This window comes from Nicotiana tomentosiformis, chromosome 1 (genome assembly GCF_000390325.3).
Source record: "Nicotiana tomentosiformis chromosome 1, ASM39032v3, whole genome shotgun sequence".
Taxonomy (NCBI): domain Eukaryota; kingdom Viridiplantae; phylum Streptophyta; class Magnoliopsida; order Solanales; family Solanaceae; genus Nicotiana; species Nicotiana tomentosiformis.
Genome location: NC_090812.1, coordinates 41,612,024 through 41,632,693, shown reverse-complemented (window position 1 = coordinate 41,632,693; position 20,670 = coordinate 41,612,024). Strand labels below are relative to the sequence as shown.

Here is a 20,670-nt window from a genome sequence, read left to right as displayed (position 1 = left end):
CCATATCTGGAACACACAAACGACCCTTGTATTTAAGAACCCCATCTCCCTTGAGCTCTAACAATGACTTCTTCTGCTGCGGAACTCGCTCTCTCAACTCGACCAACTCTGGGTCCTCGTACTGCCTCTTCTTTACTTCAGCTATGAGAGATGATTTTGCAGTATTTTGGAGTACAACTCCACCATTGCCAGAGTCTACTAATCAAACCCCCAAACAAGCCAATTGATGAATCTCTCTAGTTAATTTTCTTTTCTCGGCCTCTACAGGTGCTAAGCTACCCATAGATCGGCGACTTAAGGTATCTGCTACCACATTGGCTTTGCCTAGATGGTAGAGAATGTTAACATCGTAATCTTTCAATAACTCAAGCCATCGCCTCTAAACAAATTCAACTCTTTTTGCTTGAAGATATATTGCAAGCTTTTATGATCTATAAATATATCAACATGAACGCCATATAAATAATGCCGCCATATCTTAAGTGCATGGACAATTGCGGCTAACTCGAGGTCGTGGGTCGGATAATTCCGTTCGTGCTTCCTTAAATGCCTTGAGGAATATGCAACTACCTTCCCATGTTGCATTAGGACACATCCTAACCCGACACCTGAAGCATCACAATACATGGCATAACCATTTGGACCCTCTGTAAGTGTTAGAACTGGTGCTGAGGTCAACATGTTCTTAAGCTCTTGGAAACTCTGCTCGCAAGCCTCTGTCCACTGAAACTTAGTTTCTTTTTGCATCAACTTCGTCAATGGTGCCGAAAGGGATGAAAAACCCTCTACGAACCTCCGGTAGTATCCTGATAAGCCTAAAAAGCTACGAACCTCTATCGGATTTGTAGGTCTAGGCCAGGATTTCACAGCCTCAATCTTCTGAGTGTCTACCTTTATACCTCCATCGGATACAATGTACCCCAAGAATGCTACAGACTTAAACCAGAACTCACATTTCGAAAACTCGGCATATAATTTACTATCACGAAGGGTTTGGAGTACCGCTCGCAGGTGGTCCGCATGCTCATCCTCTGAATATGAATAAACTAGAATATCATCAATAAATACTATCACAAACAGATCTAAAAATGGTCGGAATAGGCTATTCATCAAGTCTATGAATACGGCAGGTGCATTCGTCAACCCGAAGGACATGACAAGGAACTCGAAGTGGCCATATCGGGTCCTAAAGGCTGTCTTGGGAATATCTTTCTCCCGAACTCTGACCTGGTGGTACCCCAACCTCAAATCTATCTTTGAAAAGAATCTAGCTCCCTATAACTGATCAAACAAGTCATCTATCCTTGGAAGTGGATACTTATTCTTAATAGTTACCTTGTTCAGCTGCCGATAATCGATACACATCCTTAGCGAGCCGTCTTTCTTCCGTACAAACAGTACTGGTGCACCCCAAGGTGAGGTACTGGGCCTGATGAAACCTTTCTCCAGCAAATCTTTTAACTGCTCCTTCAACTCCTTCAATTCGGAAGGTGCCATTTTATATGGAGGGATGTATATTGGTTGAGTTTCCAGAAGCAAATCGATGGCAAAATCAATCTCTCGCTCTGGAGGAATACCTGGAAGTTCATCTGGAAATGCATATGCGTACTCTTTGACTACTGGAATAGACTGGAGTGTAGGTATCTCAGCATTTGCATCTCTAACTCGCACAATATGATAAATGCACCATTTTGCGATCATTTTCCTCTCCTTCAGATAGGAAATAAACCTACCTTTGGGTGTCGCTGTATTACCTACCTATTCAAGGACTGGCTCATCCGTAAAATGAAATCTGTCTGTCTTTACTCGACAATCAATTGTGGCATAGCAAGCTGCCAACCAGTCCATGCCCATGATAGCATCAAAATCCAACATCTCTAGCTCAACTAGGTCGGCTGAGGTCTGATGACTACAAAATGTCACCATACAACCTCGGTAAACCCGTCTAGCAATAATAGATTCTCCGACCGGTGAAGATACCCCAAAAGGATCACTTAGTATTTCAGGCACTATATCAAACTTCCCCGCGACAAATAGGGTAATACAAGATAAAGTAGATCCTGGGTCTATCAAGGCATAAGCATCGTGAGAGCAAATGGTCAACATACCTATCACAACGTCTGGTGAAGATTCCCGGTCCTGTCGACCTGCTAAAGCATAGCTACGATTCTGGTTACAACCTCAACTGGAACCTCTAGCTCTGCCTCGACCTCTACCCGCCGTAGACTGAGACTCGCGCCCTGAAGGATGCACAGACATAGATGATCTTGTTGCTGAATTCGCTGGTTGTACCATACCCCCAGAATCTCTATTTGGGCAATCTCGCATCATATGCCCCGGACGTCTACATGTATAATAAGCATCGAAACCGGCTCGGCATTGGCCCAAGTGTCCTCTACCACAAATGTCACACCGCGGCGGAAATGACCATGTCTGCCCTAAACCTCGTTGTCGCTGCAAACTCGATGCCCGTGAGCTCTCACCTGGGCCTGACTGAGTATATCGGTCATACCGGTAACCCTGTAACTGAGGTGGCGGAGGCCTAGGTGGTCGTTTGAAGTACTGGGGCCTATAACTACCCTGAGACTGCTCCTGAGACCTGGCAAATCTCATTCTCTTATGATGTCCTAACTCAGTCCTCTCTGTATCCTGCTACCGACTCCTACCCCTTTCTATATTATGGGCGAATGCCTGAATTCGGGAGATATCCATACTATCCTGCAATACAGCGGTGGCACATGCCTCGGTCAACTCTGGGGCCAACCTTGCTATAAACCTGTGAATCATGTCCCGCATAGTAGCAACTATGGATGGTGCATATCTAGCCAATGAGTCAAAACGGATACTATACTCTCGAACACTTATATTGCCCTGCTTGAGGGCTAGAAACTAACCGACTCGAGCCTGTTGGATCTCCCGTGGTAAGTACTGGTCAAGGAAGGCATCCGAAAAATTCTCCCAAATAGTTGGAGGTACATCACATCCCTTGGACCTCTCCCATCACACGTACCAAAGGATGGCTATATCTCAGAGTTGAAAAGTTGCGAGCTCAGCTGCCTCTTTCTCCGTGGCATGTATAACCCGAAAGATCCTGTGAAGCTGATCTATGAAATCCTGTGGGTCCTCCCTCTGATCTGTCCCCGTGAACTCTCGGGGACTCAAAGTAATAAACTCTCGGACCCTTGAACTCCCAAACCCCTCAGAAGATCCTGCACTACCGGATGCCTTAGCCTATTACTGGGTAGCTACTAACTGTGTCAACAAATGCACCGCACTCCTCAAGTTCTGATCCGATGGAAGCAGAGGGGGAACTGGATGTGCGGTCTCCCTAGGAATCTCTTCAGGTGGTGGAGGAGCCGGTAAGGCTAGGTAGGGGTCTCTCATTGGGCCTCCGATTGGGCCCCATCTACTGGGGGTACCCTGCTGGTCCCCTCACCTACTACTGTATCTTTCCTCTGACTAGCCGTAGTCTTCCTAGTCACCGTCATCTGTGCATGCAAATGCCAACACATACGTTTAACTCAAATTTCCTATAACTCAGTTCTATAGCATGATTTAGTTTTGAAAGAAGGGTAACCAACTCCTAAATTCCATGTAGTCCCCTGCTTATATAATGTGGTGCATAACACATCTATAAATAAGACCTTACTAGACATGGCTTATAGACTCCCTAGGACAAAACTGCTCTGATACCACTTTTGTCATGCCCCGAACCTGGGGCGCGAGACCGGTACCCGGTGCCTCACCTATCCTTGCGTACCAACTTGCGACTAAGGGAATCTGAACATATAATGTCATACCTTGGCCATGAGCCATATTGCAAGACAATTTGCGAAGCAAAATATAAATATGAATGGAAACCAACGCTGACTAAACATCAATATAAAGCTGGGCCGGCAAGGTCGTCATAACTACTACAGCTGACAAACCAACAAAATATACATACAAGGCCTACAAGCCCAACATACTGCACTAACTAACAGGTTATGTTTACAAGCCTCTACTGAGGGATGTACCGTGATCGGAACAAGGCCCCGACCTACCCATAATCTATATACATATATACACAAGATGTACACAAAACCTCTAGACCCGGCAACTCCGAAGGACGTGGAGCTTACTGATAAAGCTGAATTCGGGCAACACCTACTGAGGAGGTCTACCCATTTGTCTGTCTGAACCTGCACGCATGAAATGCAGCGTCCCCAGAAAAAGGGACGTCAGTACGAAATAACGTACCGAGTATGCAAGGCAATAAAATAATTAAAAGCTCAAACTGAACTGATAATATAATAACTGAAAGTAACTGGGAGTCAAAGATAATCTGGAGATATACTTACCTGCTGATACCGACTCAACTCTCTCAATATAGTAAATAAAATAGATGACCGGCCCTATAAGGCTCGGAACGTGTAATTGCTCTGCCGTAGTAGGATCGCTCATAGGCGCTCGGCCATACTAGGCTCTGTATCTCGGCCATGCTGGGCTCGCTCATAGGCGCTCGGCCACAATAGGCTCGGTATATAACTTACCATTTGATCAGAGGTTGCCCAATAGGGGCCTGCCCATTGATTATAGCTCGATGGTAGTGAAAATACTGTAATACTGGAAGAAAATAATACTTAACTGAATATAAAGTCCCGATAAGGGAGCATACTGTAACTTTTGAGACTAGGATAATATGAATAGATTCATGAATACGAACTTCTCTTTATGTCTCGTTATCAAACATATATAGTTTCGAGATCATATCAAAATGAAGGAAGGGCTTAACCTTAACATACCTGGAGTAGGAAAAAATTCGTATGATATTCTTGGGAAAGATTGCACCGTACTCTCTTAGAATCGCAAAATCCCGTTGCTATTACGCAGTAAAATTTCGTATGAAATCTTTGTTTAAGATCGTTACTTTGCTTTGCTACTCAAGAAATTCTCAAGCATCATCCCCTTTTCAATTAAGTGATTTCTACTAATATTGTAGTAGTAGTAGAGAAAAGGAAATAGTTTCACTTTGTCTCCAAAAGTGACATGATTACGTGGGACTTTTTGATCACACATGTGTTATACTTTTGATCAAAATGTTTTGTCAAGCCTCCAGCTAGATAATCATAAGAGAACCCCTTCTTTAGGTGTATCCACGTCCACCTACTAAGTAGTGATTAGTCATTCTAGCTACTTACACGGGGATTAATACCCACACAATTAAGAATTATCTCAAATTATATAAAATACTACTCACTTTTAACACATTTTATACGCATTGCTAACATGGTCATATGGTACCTTGTGTGACACTAGTCCATAAATACGAGGTATTGTAGCTTGGACCGTATATTTATCTCAAAATGTCAAATTTTGACACAATTCATTTTCTTCGATTTGCTTACCCTCTCACCTTCCTGAATTTACTCATCACTTGTTTGAAATAACATAATGCTTATAATCTCAAAATAATCTCATTCCCGAACTTACGTTGATTAACTTACGATGAAACTTTAACGTACGAAAATGCGGGATGTAACATTCTGAAGTTTTGGAAACGGCGCCACAGGCAGCGCACCCACGCCACCTGTGGCGCTACATAGAGTTGGGGAGCTCGGTTTGGGCGATTTTCAAATGCAAATTTTACCACACAACTTGGGGTAAGTGTTCTTGACTCCCTTGTGATTATATTTCATGAATCTATGGTTATATTCATCGTTTAATTCAAGTTTTGATGGAAGAAATTGAGATTTTTGCAAAATCTTTCAAAAACGAAAATTTTAAATTTGGAGGTCGATTCTTTATCGGAATTTGATAAAATTGGTATGGTTGAACTCGTATCGGAATGGGTGTTCGGATTTCATAAAAATTCATTCAGGTTCCGAGAGACGGGCCCCGCGTTGACTTTTGATTGACTTTTTAATGTAAAATTTTGAGTCGATGTTATATTACCCGGAATTGTTTTTGATGAATTTTAATGAAGTTATACAATTAATTTGGATAGATTTGAGTTATCCGGAGGTCAATTCAAGCAAGAAGGATATTTTGAAATATCAACCTAACTTAAAAAATATAAGTATCTTGCCTAACCTTGAGTGGGGGAATTACCCCTTAGGCATTGAGTCTTATGTGAAAATTGTGTAATTGAAAACCATATACGTGAGGTGACGAGTACGTACTTGGTTTATATGTGCAAATTATATCGGTTGAAACTCGTAGACGCCCTTATGTATTAAATTAGAAAATTGTTGGAACTTAGTAAATCCTTGATTTGTCATGCCTCATTCCTTGTTTGTCGAGTTTGTATTTTATATGATAATTTAGTGTGATTGCCACTTGGATTTTTATGAGAATTCCGTGTGTTTGCTGATTTGATATTTCTTGGAAATAATCACATTATGGATTTTTTATCTGTAAATAATTAATTAAATAAGTTAAAATTGAGAAGTTTATATATTTATCTAAAATTTGGATTAAAGAAGGCGTTGTCCTATGATGAGTTATTTTCCCATCCTTGTGGTTGTTTTTGAAATTTTATATACACTGTGTTGAGCCGTATACTATCTGTTGTGAAATTAATTGACTTTGTTGTACCTTTGGAATGGTTGTGGCCTACGGGCAATTTGTAAATACAAGTTGATGATGTTGTGATAATATTTTGTGTGAATTGTTGTGTGATTTGGGTTACTGTTATGCGGCGTATAAGAGTGGCATTCCATTATTGACATTATGTGGGCGTAATGGTGGTATTTCACCGCTGTTATGTATGTTGAATATTGTCTAGGCATAGTGATAAGGGAGACTATTAAACAGAGCGATAAGGGAGGCTATTATAGGAGCGATAAGGGTGGCTATTGATATTGTCAGGGCGTAGGGATAAGAAAGGTTATTATAGGAGTGATAAGGGTGGCTATAGGAGAGATAAGAGTAGCTATTGTCAGGGATGATATGTGGTGATGTGGGGTTATTGTGTTGGTAATTTTTATGTGGTGATGTGGGGTTATTGCGCTGGTAATTTTCATGTGATGTTGTAATTTTCCTTGTGTTTATTTTTATATCTTGTGCAACTTGTCTTGTTGTTTCAGTAAACTTGATAATAGTCTGATCTATGTTGAAATTGTGAGCCTGTGGCCAGTGCAAAGTGGATTATGTTATATGGGATCGGGTTGCACGCCGCAACAGGTATGATTAATGTTATATGGGATCCGGTTTCACGCCGCAACAGGTATGATTAATGTTGTATGGGATCAGGTTGCACGCCGCAACAAATATGAAATATGGGCACGAGGTGCCGGGGTTAAACATGATGATTTTTATTATTGGCACGTGAGTTGTTCGTGCGGTTTTGATAGAAATATAGGCAAGAGGTGCAGTGGAAACATGAAAGTGGGCTGAGACCCGTGTTACGAAAATATGAAAGTGGGCTGAGACCCGTGTTACGAAAATATAAAAGTTGGCTGAGACCCATGTTATGAAAATATGAAAGGGGGATGAGACCCATGTTACGAAAATATGAAAGTGGGTTGAGACCCGTGTTTTATGATTATGAAATAAGGTGTCACAGAGTGACTTTTATTTGAAAGAATTATATGTGAAAGATTTATATTTGAAGGACTTGATTAATTGGTTGTACTGGTATTTCTTATTCGTTTGAGCAATAATTATGGTGTTCTTGTTGCCTTGCTGTTTATATCACTAGTTTATTTTTATTGCTATCACTGCTAGTTATTTTTCAGTACTGTTGTATACTGCTATATTGCACAGGTTATTTGACTAGTGAGTGTCTTGATTGTACCTCGTCACTACTCCACCGAGGTTAGTCTTGATACTTACTGGGTACTGACTATGGTGTACTTATACTATACTTCTGCACATTTTTGTGCAGAGTCAGGTATTGGAGATATCGAACTCGGACAGGGTTAGTGTGTTGATCGCAAGGATTCAAGGTAGAGCTGCTTGGTCGTCGTAGTCCCTTGGAGTCTTTCTATTTTATTGTACTGTCAACTCTTATTCGAATAATATTGTATATTCGATCCTTGAGATCATTGCATGTATTTAGTTAGAGTTCGTGACTCAGTATTATCAGTTCTGGGAGGTTCTTATATTTGTTTCCGCTTTTGATTTCGACACTTGTATTAAATTATACGTTTCAAAAAAAAAAGAGGCTCGAAATGTAATTGTAATCGGCTTACCTAGTCTTAGAGACTAAGTACCATCACGATGCCTATAGTGGAATTTTGGATCGTGATAGATCGTGAGTACTTCGGATGTTGTAATTCTCTTCCGAGCAACTACCATAATTTACTAGACGTATTCTTTCGAACTATGCTAGCTGGCTCTAGTTCACCGTTCATCAAGATCGCACCAAGATTTCGTTATTCCTAATCCCACCTTTAAACCCTTCGTATTGATTCCTCACATACGTTAGGAGTGATGTTGTTCAACAACTACCTGAATATGTACCCTTTTTCAAGCAATACACACTAAATATGGACAGTCAATTGAGATCTTTTCAATCAACCACAATGAAAACGTAGTTAAACAAGTAGAGAAAAATCAAAAGCAAATTTATATTAAATGTAGTAGAAAATCATCCTCCAATAGGTTCAATCAAACCCTAGATTGAAAAGTTTAGCTACTCATAACCATACTAACAATCATGATAATAATTGAAAGCATTAAAATACATATTAAGGAAGAATAGAAGAGAACACTCGTGTGATTCGGTGCTTCCAAGTGTTCCATAGCCTTTTGCCTCTCCAATAATGTCTCTCCCCTAAAAACTAAGTTTAGGAGGTATTTATAAGGTAGAGTTGAGGTACACGTCCAAACATAATGAGGAAATAAAAGTTGCTCAGATAAGCATCGTCGGCGCGGGACATTGTCAGAGGCGTCACCATCATCCCGCGGGGCGCCATCAGAGGCGCCAACATTACCTCGCGAGGCGCCAATGACAATGCCCTGGACAAAGCCTTGCACTGTCTAAGACTATGACTTTCCATTGCCTTACAACGTCTTCTTTTATTGTTTTATTTTGTAGCTTCGAAGTACCATTTTGTCCAACTTTTCTCCACTTCATATCCAAACGTTCCTACACGTAAAATAAATTCAATTAAGCTCAATTGTCGCCCAAATTAGCTTCCAAACAACAAACAATTAAGGTGAATAACATCAAAATATATGGAATTATAGCATGACATCAGTCGTTTAAAAACCTTGACGCGTCTCAATGTTTGAGTGTTCTTATCTTTTTTCTTTTCTTTTTTAAGAATTCCTTAACCTTCACATTTATGTTTTACAAACTCTTGTGAGAATTGACATGATCATGTGCTGATGACCAGTAGACTAATTTTATATTTATTTGTTTTTATACTAATATATATTTACTTTATATGTCAAAAATCTTCTTTCTTTTTTTTAAACTCTATATATCAAGTCAAATGTCGACATATAGATTAGTAATAGTTAAGTGATTTTATATACTGTGTTCAAGAATTGAGAAAGATTTTTGACGTATAAAAGAGCACTTAACTATATATCCCGAGATTAGCCACCGTGTAAAAACCAATATAGGAGTACGAATTTATCTCTCTCTAATTAGCATTTACTATAAGGTCGTCCTTAATTTGAAGGTCACTGTTGGCACCGTGTACTAGTACATAAGAAGAAAGAGCACAAATTACTTTGCAAGCAATTATAGCACAACAAAGGAATATACTAGGACTAGGGGTCGCAAATGGACGGGTCAGGTCGGATATGGACGGGTCGAAACGGTAATATAAAAAATGGATAAATTATCCGATTCGATCCATATTTAATACAGATAAAAAATGGATTAACCGGCGGATAATACGGATATCCATATTATCCATGACTTCTTGAATATGATCATTTTTAGGAGACTTCCTAGTCTCCCAAGCTTGAAAACTCCCCATTTGAGGCTTTACATATGTAAAAGTTAAACTCATTAGTTATCCATTTTCTAAATGGATAATATGGTTCTTATCCATATTTGATCCGTTTTTAAAAAAGTTCATTACCCAACCCATTTTTAACGGATAATATGGGTGGATAAGTATTTTTTTTTAACCATTTTGCCACTACTGATTAACTAGGACTAACAGAATTGTCAAAATTATTTGAAAGTCTGGATGGTACTGCAAGCAGAGTGGATATATGAATTGCCGCAACTCATATATCGAAGTTATGTAAAGGCATTAGAATACTTTTGCATGATACAATTTTTTTCTTTATTAAGTTGGCTAATAGGATCAATAGTTCTTATTAAGCTTTTACTTTAAAAAATTATTTTATAACTCATCACATAGTTTAATGTAATTTTTTCAAATTTTATATTCATTGATATGAAGCGTTGTGCGTACTCTAAAGCTAGTATATTCTAAACATTTGTGTACACATAAACATTCGGATACACCAAACTTGTCATTCTTTCTGAGACAGGACTGCAAGTAAGATTGGGCCATTGTTGTTAAGAGTTGGGCTCATAAAGGTAACTTCAGCAATTGGGGTCAATATGCAACGCCCTAATTTGAGCCCGATTATAAAATGGAAAACGGAGATCCGGGGTTTCAATTAGGGAAAACAAAGCGGGTAAGAGAAGAGTGCGCCGCAAAATGCAGATCTTCGTGAAAACCCTAACCGGGAAGACAATCACGCTCGAGGTTGAATCGAGCGACACCATTGACAATGTCAAAGCTAAGATTCAAGACAAAGAAGGTACTTACGATTGATCGTTATTCTCCGTCATCTCTTTGTTCTCTGTATCGCTAATTTGTTTTTGACGTCATTTGATTTTCATTTTAAGGTATTCCACCGGACCAGCAGCGGTTGATCTTCGCCGGAAAGCAGCTCGAAGATGGACGTACTCTTGCTGATTATAACATCCAGAAAGGTAATTATAGTAACGCTAATATGTACGTGGAAACAGTGTAACGTTAGTTATATCTGTTTTATGATTTTAGTGTTGATCATCGGGTCAATTTTGTAGAGTCAACTTTGCATTTGGTTTTGAGGCTTCGTGGAGGGATTATTGAGCCTTCTCTGATGGCTTTGGCTAGGAAGTACAACCAGGATAAGATGATTTGTCGCAAGTAAGATTTTTTACGACTGCCTTTCGCTTTTGTATGAAGTAATTGTGGTGTCTTCCACAGTGCATGCATGTATTCTATGTGATAGTGGTTTCCTATGTATGAAAAGTCATTTGATGCATTGGAAATTCATAAGAAATGTATGAAAAGTTATCATGTTGTATTTTCCTTTCATGTTAGACTAAATTACTTTGATCCCTATTTGGAAGTTAATTCTGATTAGGCTATTCAAATAGCATATCTGTTGAGCTGAGTTATGATATGACTATTAGCTGCAGCCTCTAGTAAGAACATTAGGATTTCTCTCTTGTAAAGCTCACAGCAGCAACCTCAAATTCTCTATGACTAAGTAGCTTTTCTACTCTTACTCCCTCCGTTCCAGTTTATGTGAACCTATTTCCTATTTGGTCCGTTCAAAAAAGAATGACCCCTTTCTAAATTTGGGATTTAGCTTAAACTTTCAATTTTACCCTTAATGAGAAGCTTTTACAGCCACACCACACATACTCTGGATCCCTTTTTGACTTGTTTAGGACCACAAATTCCAAAAGTCTACATTTTTTCTTAAACTCTGTGCCCAGTCAAACAGGTTCACATAAATTGGAACAGAGAGAGTATTAGTTTTATTAATGCCATTGAAGAACTTTGTTTTGCTAGATGTGTGCTGTTCAAGTGAAAAGAAATGTCATGATACAGAAGCAAAGGAAAAAAACTGACTATTACAATGGTTGTCTCTTATTAGACCATTGATTCGACAGTGCATCTCATTGTATTTGTCTTTTATAACTAAAAAAGGTTTACGTGTAGAATTTATGTCATTGGGGTTGCCGAGTATAATACATTTAAAGATTGATAGTTTTGACATTCTTTGACCAGCTACATCATCAGTTCTGTCCTCCTGTCAACCTTTTAGTTGGTTAAGATAGTGTGGACAGTTAGATTCTCTTGAACAATGTGTCTCAAGATTCATAGAGTTGTTACTTTTAATTAATATAGCCTTTGGAAGTTAAGTTTCGTGGATCAGTTGTCATTGTTTGACAATAGTGCAGCTTTTGAAAACTTTTAGCAGGTTAAGTTTGAGACCCTTCTTACCTCCATAATTATGAGGCTAAAGTTTCTATTTCCCCTCTTAGACCTCTACCTTATGGCACAACTTTTTCTTGTGCGGCTTATGTTATAAACCTTGACGGTGATTACTTAATCCTGATACCTGGCCACTTGTTTTAGGTGCTATGCTCGCCTGCATCCTCGTGCTGTCAACTGCAGGAAGAAAAAATGTGGGCACAGCAACCAGGTTTGTGGATGATAGGTTTATGTTACACTTCCTTTGCTTCCCGAGTTTTGATTATGGCACTCACGAACTTTTCTTGCTTTGCAGCTGAGGCCAAAGAAGAAGATCAAGTAGGCGTGATGTCTTTTTTAAGTTCAGATCAATTTTGTGCATTGCAGTTATATTGCCAGTCCGTTGTTTTTACAGTTTTCAGTCCTGCTTCAACTTGATGTCATGGATAGACTACCCATTTGTCTCAAACATCTAATTATTGGATAAGATATCTTTGTGCATTCAATATATGCCTGTTTAGATGAAGTTTACAATGTTCTTCCTGATAAGAAAGCCTGCAGCCTGCAGTTGCATGATTCCATAATCATAATGGTTCATTTGAGAATGTGATGCCATAGCTCGTGCTACTGTAATGCTGCTTTATTTATTTTTTTCTTGATGCTTTTCGGGATATGCCACATTATTGTCCAAAATCCAAACGTTGTTTGAATAGAAAGCCATAACTCAAACTAGTACTTTAGTTAGGATTTAGGTTATAGTGTAATGTTGATTCTTGGAGGAATTGAAGGATTACACTAATTCTGTCACAGTTTACTTCGGTACGACATTTCAAATATAAAATTAGTATTGTTTAAGATTAATTTAACCCACGTGTCGAAGTTTTTAGTTTTTGACATTTTCATATCAGGGTCATATTACGAATGTTATGTTGGCTTAGATACCGATTTAACAGCCTTGAGAGTCTAGCGAAGTTGGTCACCGTGAGTTTTGTGTTATCGCTATTTTCTTATTAATTCAGTTCATGTTATCCTGCGGGTGTTATGTTATCTCTATTTCCGTAGTCCATATCAAATAGAAACACATTTTAATTTTGGAGTAGTTTAAACAAATAGTATTGTTACACATTGTTAAGGCATGTTTAAGATTAACAAATTTAGAAGTCTTTTTATTGCATTTTAAACTTGCGTGTCGAATCAAATTGTCACGTAAGTTGGAAGGAGAGTACTATTTCTTCTATATTTAGTTTTTAAATTAATTAATCGACTATCAAATAATGAATTGGGTCAACTTTAGTTGAGTGGTGCTCTGAAATGGAGTCAAGCTCTAGGCCTGGTCGAAAGGAACATGCCTAACCCAAGATAAAGAGGGCCAGGCGAATGTGAGCGTGAGTTAGCTTGGCATCCTAATGCATCCGAGCTCCACTCGTCATACTTGATGAGATTGGTATACAGAACGTTGCCGATGGAGCTTCGGCTTCTTGAAAGTGCAAAATGGCTCCAGAACTTCCCTTTGATTTTGCCAAGGGAAAAGATGTACATAAACTGTTAGAAATGGGGATTAATTTTTGACCTTTTGTTGCTCAATTGACCATAGCACATACTGAAAGCAAGGACAACAGCAAATATCAAACACTTGCAATGTAACCAGGGCCAAGGTCTAACAGGATAATTCACATGTACTTGGTGAACAATATCTGAAAACGACAGTAGCACTAACTCCTGAATTTCTGAGCCAAAAACAAGCCTTCCTTTAGGCAAGTTGCTGTACACGCGAATGGAAACAACCAAAATGTGATGCAGCATTGTTAGTGTTTTTGCAAAGGTTTGTCACCAATATCTCCTCTATTGCGTGTCTAAAAGTAAGAATTGGTTGCAAAATCAGAGGACTATGGGATTCCAAGGATCAGCCCATCAACATCAACAGGGAGAAGCATCTTTTGCCATAGACAGCTAGTAGAAATGAGCTCCTCCGGCGGAGTAACCACCATGGTATCGCTGCTCCTTTGCAAAATCCCAAATACACTAAGCGAGCTACCTTCCTTTATGTATCTACCAAAAATCCAAAGAATTTCGGGTTATTAGTTTCCCGAAACATGTCTAGCAACAAATTGGAGAAAAAAGCAAACAGAGAAAAGACGAGGCAAAAGCATATCTTACCCTTCTTCTAGACGCAGTAAACGAGCTTCAGATGAAAGATTCCTGTCCCTTAACCATTTTCTCAAATGAGAAGCCAATACCTTACAGTTTTTGGTTGTTGTAACCAGTCTGCTCTCTATGATCAGCGGGATAACTCTGGAGTCGGGTCCAGCCTTGACAAAAGCTCTAATACCAGAGTTCTTGTCAGTTATGTAGAAGTCAGTTGAGAATCTCTGCCAGGAGAAACTCGTCCTGTTAATTAACTCTGTATTGAACTCAAGTGAAGGCACAAAATAACACAATCCGAATAGGGTGCTTTTTATATTGCTTTGGACGGTATCTCTGTAGTGTAGTTACTGCAGTATATAATGTTCATACAAAAGGGACAATGTTTAGCCAAGTTTGAGACATCTGACATCCATAGACCATAATAGCATCATTCAAATAGAAACTAGGATTTAGACATGCAATGATGATTCGGTCTCTTTCAATCTTCGTCCTACTCTACCCTTCTTGGCAAGATAAAACTCCTTTAATCTGATTCGAGCACACCCTGAAATAGACCCTAATGTACTTCGTGGTGCCAAGTAAATATACTTGCTAAGTGTAAAACAGGCCACTTGGGTCTTTTACTACGAGACTAGTGCATATAAGCACCTCAATTATGATTACATCACACTCTCTTTCTATGTTTAATCATCATATAACTGGCGTCTGGTGACCTAGGACGGGATATACTTACAGTGGAATGAAAGATGCTCCTGTATGTGTATGCACACGCACGTATGTACCTGTGAGTGTATGCTTGTCTGTACTTATATATATTTGGGCGTGTGTGGTGCATATATATGTGCATATTATGTGATATATTTTGGTGTCGGGACTAGCTTGTACGCAACTAGACTAATCCATCGGTGCCTGCTAGCTCCCACTAGCACATGCACCAAGTAACTATAGCCGCCAAGCCTTGACAAATTAAAAGAATTCACCTAGCATTGACTCTACTAAGATTCGAACCTTGGACTTCAAATTTGTGACTCCAGCACTTCAGTCAATAGGCCACCCACTTAAACTGAGGGTGCTACAAGTTTCATACAAATTATAAAAATACTATCTAGGTTAATTGGATTAACTTACATTTGATTCATGTTTCGGCAAAAAAGTGAACAGGGTAAACAGGGTAAGCGCCATACTCCGGACCAAAGTTAATCTAGATTGAGTTTGCTCTAGGTACAATGTTTGCACTATACTTTACCTTATATAAAAATAAAAAAAAGGTACAATATTTAGATTAATGTTGATCGGCGTCTCAACTTTTCTTTCCCCACAAGATTTACCGACATGATCCTACTCTCTTATAAAATTCAGATTCTAGATATGCTTTGCTAAAAAGAAACACTTTTGTAGGTTTCAGTGTAACCTATAAAACCTTAAACATCCATTTTCAGACAATGATTCTCTCGTCTATTTTCTTTTTTTAATTATCCCATCCTTGTCGACAGACATATATCACATCCACCTCTAGAAAAAAACTAGCAGCAAAAACATGATGACACGGTGAAAGAGCTTCCTTGACTTAATAATTTAAAAAAGAGGTATTAACAGGGAAATGCGACAATTTCTAGTTCGGGAGGTATGTTCATTGTAGATGGAGAGCATGCTGCTAGGACAAGGAGACTAACCTTGAAGAGAGTGCGGGACTGAAGATATTCAAAAAAGTAATATAGCAACAACTAATCTGAAGGGGTTAGAATCAGATGATGGAGATTCAACATAAAAAGCATTACGGACGATGATGAAAGTGGAAGAAAATGTTACCAGTATACTCTTCTATATGGAATGGAAGATGATTAAGCAATTTGGGTAGTTCTTAGGTGTTATGTGGGTTTGATGAGGAGAAGGTGAGGAGATGGATCAATTTTTAGACAAATATCTTAATCTCATATGCCTTTAATTGGAAGATGAGCAATGAAAAGTTTTACAGGAGGCCTACCATTAAGACCGTCAACGTTATTGTTCTAACTTGGACAATGTTGCCTGCTGAAACTTATTACTGTGCTTTTTTACATCTTCGGATTAGGCAGTGTTGGTAGAAACTTGATCATGCTTCTAACCTATTAAGGATGTGAATCTCTGTTTCTTTGTTCTTCCTCGTAGTTGTGAGTATTCATTTTAATCTGACGAGATTTTAGTGAAGCTAGTTATTTAGATACTTATAGGTTCATGGCTCTAACTAGACTTCTGCTACTGGAATCTTTTTAATTTAACAAATGGGTTGACCTCAATTCACTATTTTTGCTCACGTTGTCTTAACGTAGCTTGTGGCACCTAAACACTGAGGTTTCTGCATGAAGTATGGTTTATCCAAACACTTTGTGCTGACATTTGAAATCAAATAGACAGCTGACAATCCTACATTTGAAAAGATGATTCTCTAGCGAGGAAATATAGCGGAAGTGAAGGGCGAAACTATCTTTTATATATAGTCAAAACATTACATTGAAAGGAAAGAAACATGTTTCAAAATGAGGCGAAGAAGCAAAGTTAAAGTCAAGAAATAGACAGTGAGATCTTGTTCATCAGAATTGTAACAAAACTTGAATTAGAAAATGTTTGTCATTGCTCATGTTGAACTTTCTATCAGAGAATCGCCAAACTGTCAGCATTATCAATAGACAGCTTGTAGCCAAGAAGAAAAGAACGTCACCCAAGAATAGCCAGGATTCTTTTGTGACAAATCGAAAGAGAAAACATGATACATTGAATTTCATTCTATGATTAACATCATCGCCAACAGGTAGAAAGGTGGAATACTTTAGTATTACACGAGCAATGTTTCATACCTCAGAATAAGCAAGCCTCCATCCGAAACATGATTCTTTTACATCCACAGGTTTCAGGCCAAGTTCTCCACATTCAAACAACAAGGTGGATGTATAAACACATCGTCCAACCTTCTCATAAGAAGACTCCAAAGATACATTCCCGCAGGAGACATGCTGAAATCATCAAAGAGGAACAAGGTATCTACTGATGTCTGAAGCAATAATAAAAATGCAGAGAAGGGAAGGGAAAGGAATTATGGGGCAATCAATCCAAATAAACACAACAAGCTCATAAATATATAGACTGACTGAACAAGTAATGATCTTTTAGTCAAATATGTTATAATGCACATAGTAAAGCTCTGTGCAAGATTGTCATCTTACTTTCCAGTAGACTATAACTCTAACTACGCTTATATTAATCAGTTCATCACCAAAAATCACCCTAACAAGAGAAGAAAATAATTCAAATGTATATGAATTTTTATTTTTTTTTGCTTCAGATATTTTTGGGACCCAACTCTTCAAGTTAGGATATCCATCACAAGGAAGTAAATGCATATCAATCTTTTCTTGCATTATACGGGGTAGAAGTTACTTGATATTTTCAACAAGCAAACTCCTATAAAATCAGGAGTATTGCAAAAATCAAGAATTACTTCCAAATTTAGCAATCAGCAACGCACACGCATAGGCACTGGGACAGCATTTAGAAAGTTGAAAGCTTTGTTACCATTAGTCATTGCTCAATACAAGAAATAGTTACTTGAAAGAAAGAAAAAACAAAACACCCTTCAAATAAAAAACACAGATAATGCCAAGAAATATTTATAAATAAAAAGAACCCAGATTGAAATGGGTACAAAAGAAGCTTACCCCAGTAATCTTGACGAGCTGACCGTGGCTTGCAATGCTGAGGTTAGAATCTGGAAAAGAACGAAGGTACTGAAGAATGGTACGGTTGTTGCGGTAAGAGAAAGAGTTCCAGAGAAGAAAAGCAGCAATGAGAGCAAAAAGGAAGAGGAAAACAAGAAAGAAGAGAGGGTTGTGAACCACAACAAGGATGAAAAGAGAGACGGCAAGCCCAAACAAGAAAAGGGAGAGCACTACGTATAAAGCAAGTGGGGGAAGAGGAAGTTTGAAGCAATGGGAGTTTTGAGCTACATTTGAATTGGAGTGGGAATGGGAGAGGTTGTTGTGGTTCATCCCTCTCCTTTTTGCTATTCTGCTAATTTGGTAATGTGAAGAAATGGGAAATGGTTAAAAAAGGTGTTAAGCAGAGCAAGGGTTCAGCTGTCCTTTTCTTTTTGGTTGTCACTTCCCAGTCCCACCCCTTGGGGTAAAGAATCTGAGTCACGAACAAAAATGTTGTCTTTCTAGACTCAAATCACAAAATAGGTGAAAAAAAAATATGTCAATATCATTTTAAATATAATGCGGTTATTTAGCGCGTTATACCTAAACGGTACGTTTGTCCGTTAAAATATAGCGCGGTCAATACATTAGCTAAATTTGAACTTTAAATTGGCGGAAACTATAGCGCCTCCTATATATGCACTATACCTATATGAAAAAACGGGCTCGTCTCCTTCCCCGACCAGACAAAAGCAGAAAAGCAAAAAACGATCCCCTCCTCCATTTGAGCCCACTCGTCCCAAAAAAATCAAGCTAACACCGGATCCAAGACGTTGTCGTGTAGTGAATCTTGTCTATTGCTCGTTTCGACTCCCATCTCGTCTATTGCTCGTTTCGGCTCCCAAATCATCAATTTTTCATATTTCAAAAAACTTTAAATTAAGGTATTCCGACTTACTTTTTGGTAAAACTCATGTATATAAAATGCTTATTAGTTATTTTTTACGGTGGTCTATGTTTTTTTGCGATCGTTTTGTGATTTAATTAATTTTTTATTTTTTATCCGGATTAGTTTATTTATGTGCTAAAAAAATTAGTAAAAAGATATTATTTTATAAATAATTATTGTTATATGTGATTTTATTGTTGTACGTATATTAATATGCGACTTTATTGTTGTTTAGTTCCCTTTAGTATTATGTTGTGCCCTTAATTGTTATGTAGTGCCATTTAGCATAATAAAACTGATAATAAATTTTAGCTTATGGTAGTTGACTTTGTTCGTGGCCATTTAGAATAGTGTTACTTTAGTGCTCTTTAAGATTCCGTTGCGTAGAATAAAAACTACGTGCTCTCCTTAACAAACTCTCATTGCGTACTCAATTATGGATTTAATGTATCAGTATATAATTATCAAATATTAGATAGGAATCATAAAATAATCAGTTGCCGAAAAATTTGGGCAAAATATGATAGTTAACAAACAAATCGTTATGAATGAAGTAAATTTAATATTATTTACTATTAAGTTTGTAGTATTTTGTATATGATTAATTATTGAATATATCTTGATTACTTATGAAATTTTAATATATAATTCTGTTATAATTCAAAAATAACTTAAAAAGGATGATAGTTCAAACAAAACCATGCATAATTTTAATAGAAAAATGTTGGAAACTAACATATGAAATATTAGTATAGAAAATTTATCAACCTAAATATTTGTTATATGAATAATTACTTAATTATCTTTTTAGTTATTGAAATTAAACATTTAATTCTCTGTTAACCCCAAAATATCTTTAAAAAAGATGATAGTTCAAACACAAACCCTCTCTAATTTTAGTCAACAAATGTAAGAAAATAACATAAAAAATAACAATATAGAAAATCTGTCAAATAAAGTATTTTTATATGAATACTTATTAATTATATCATGTATAGTTATAAAAATTAATTATTTAATTCTATTATACCTAGAAATAGTCGAGTAAGAAGCAAACATATAAAATAATATAAGAAACTAACATGTAAAATAATAATATAGAAAATGTATCAACCTAAGTAATAGTATAAAAAATTATCTATAAAATATTAATATAAAAGACATTGCAATATATTTAAAGATGTTAAACAATTAAACAGAAAAATATTTTAATTAATATTGTTCAATTTATAGACATCGTTATGGAGGTTCCCCCTGTGCATCCCGGACCTGCATCTCGAGAGCTACTATTGCTACAGGGCAACCATAGGTCTTCACACATCTGGGATGGGCAGTGTCTGTCCCAGACATTCCACCCCAAACGTATAGACGATATGTGGGAGTTCATTAGAGACCACCCATTGCATTCTCGTATAGTTAGACGTCTTCAGGGTACGAGTTTCTACAGGATCATAGAGATCGGCTGGTTGCAGTTCGATTAGGCGTTGATCACGACTATGATAGAGTGGTGGCGACCGGAGACGCACACGTTTCATCTACCCAACGGCAAGGCTACTATCACGCTTGAGGACGTGGAGGTTCTTTTCGGGCTGCCTGTTGATGGTATACATGTAGTTACCTGCATGCTCTTAGAGACTATACGGGAATGGATTACCTTCATATGTTGCAGCGGCTCATTGGTTTCCAGCCAGCGGAGCCGACTGCATGGAATGGGGCCAGTCGATTGCAGTTGACTCCTGTTCGGCAGCATATG

At 38.0% G+C, this 20,670-nt stretch overlaps 2 protein-coding genes across 2 annotated transcripts; one reads left to right on the top strand and one right to left on the bottom strand.

The window, feature by feature from the left end:
• The first annotated feature begins 10,560 nt into the window (after positions 1–10,560).
• On the top strand, positions 10,561–12,678 carry LOC104088636 (ubiquitin-ribosomal protein eL40 fusion protein). Its single transcript, XM_009593344.4, has 5 exons — positions 10,561–10,719; positions 10,808–10,894; positions 10,991–11,093; positions 12,318–12,384; positions 12,469–12,678. The coding sequence occupies exons 1-5, from the start codon at positions 10,617–10,619 to the stop codon at positions 12,493–12,495; spliced, it is 387 nt and encodes a 128-aa protein (XP_009591639.1). The 5' UTR covers positions 10,561–10,616; the 3' UTR covers positions 12,496–12,678.
• Positions 12,679–13,775: 1,097 nt separating this feature from the next.
• On the bottom strand, positions 13,776–18,434 carry LOC104088637 (uncharacterized membrane protein At1g16860-like). The gene is made up of 4 exons (XM_009593346.4): positions 17,990–18,434; positions 17,132–17,287; positions 14,310–14,521; positions 13,776–14,201 (listed from the first exon to the last, which is right to left on the bottom strand). Exons 1-4 carry the CDS (start codon positions 18,317–18,319, stop codon positions 14,039–14,041), a joined length of 861 nt encoding a protein of 286 aa, XP_009591641.1. The 5' UTR covers positions 18,320–18,434; the 3' UTR covers positions 13,776–14,038.
• Between the last annotated feature and the right edge of the window lie 2,236 nt (positions 18,435–20,670).

Excerpts from the sequence above, each read along its gene's own strand:
- LOC104088636 (XM_009593344.4), top strand. The coding sequence starts at position 10,617 with ATGCAGATCTTCGTGAAAACCCTAACCGGGAAGACAATCACGCTCGAG. Across the intron at positions 11,094-12,317 it reads GATAAGATGATTTGTCGCAA|GTGCTATGCTCGCCTGCATC; the intron begins GTAAGATTTTTT and ends CACTTGTTTTAG. Across the intron at positions 12,385-12,468 it reads AATGTGGGCACAGCAACCAG|CTGAGGCCAAAGAAGAAGAT; the intron begins GTTTGTGGATGA and ends CTTGCTTTGCAG.
- LOC104088637 (XM_009593346.4), bottom strand. The coding sequence starts at position 18,319 with ATGAACCACAACAACCTCTCCCATTCCCACTCCAATTCAAATGTAGCT. Across the intron at positions 14,522-17,131 it reads GGAGGCTTGCTTATTCTGAG|AGATTCTCAACTGACTTCTA; the intron begins GTATGAAACATT and ends TTCTCCTGGCAG. Across the intron at positions 14,202-14,309 it reads TTACTGCGTCTAGAAGAAGG|ATACATAAAGGAAGGTAGCT; the intron begins GTAAGATATGCT and ends GATTTTTGGTAG.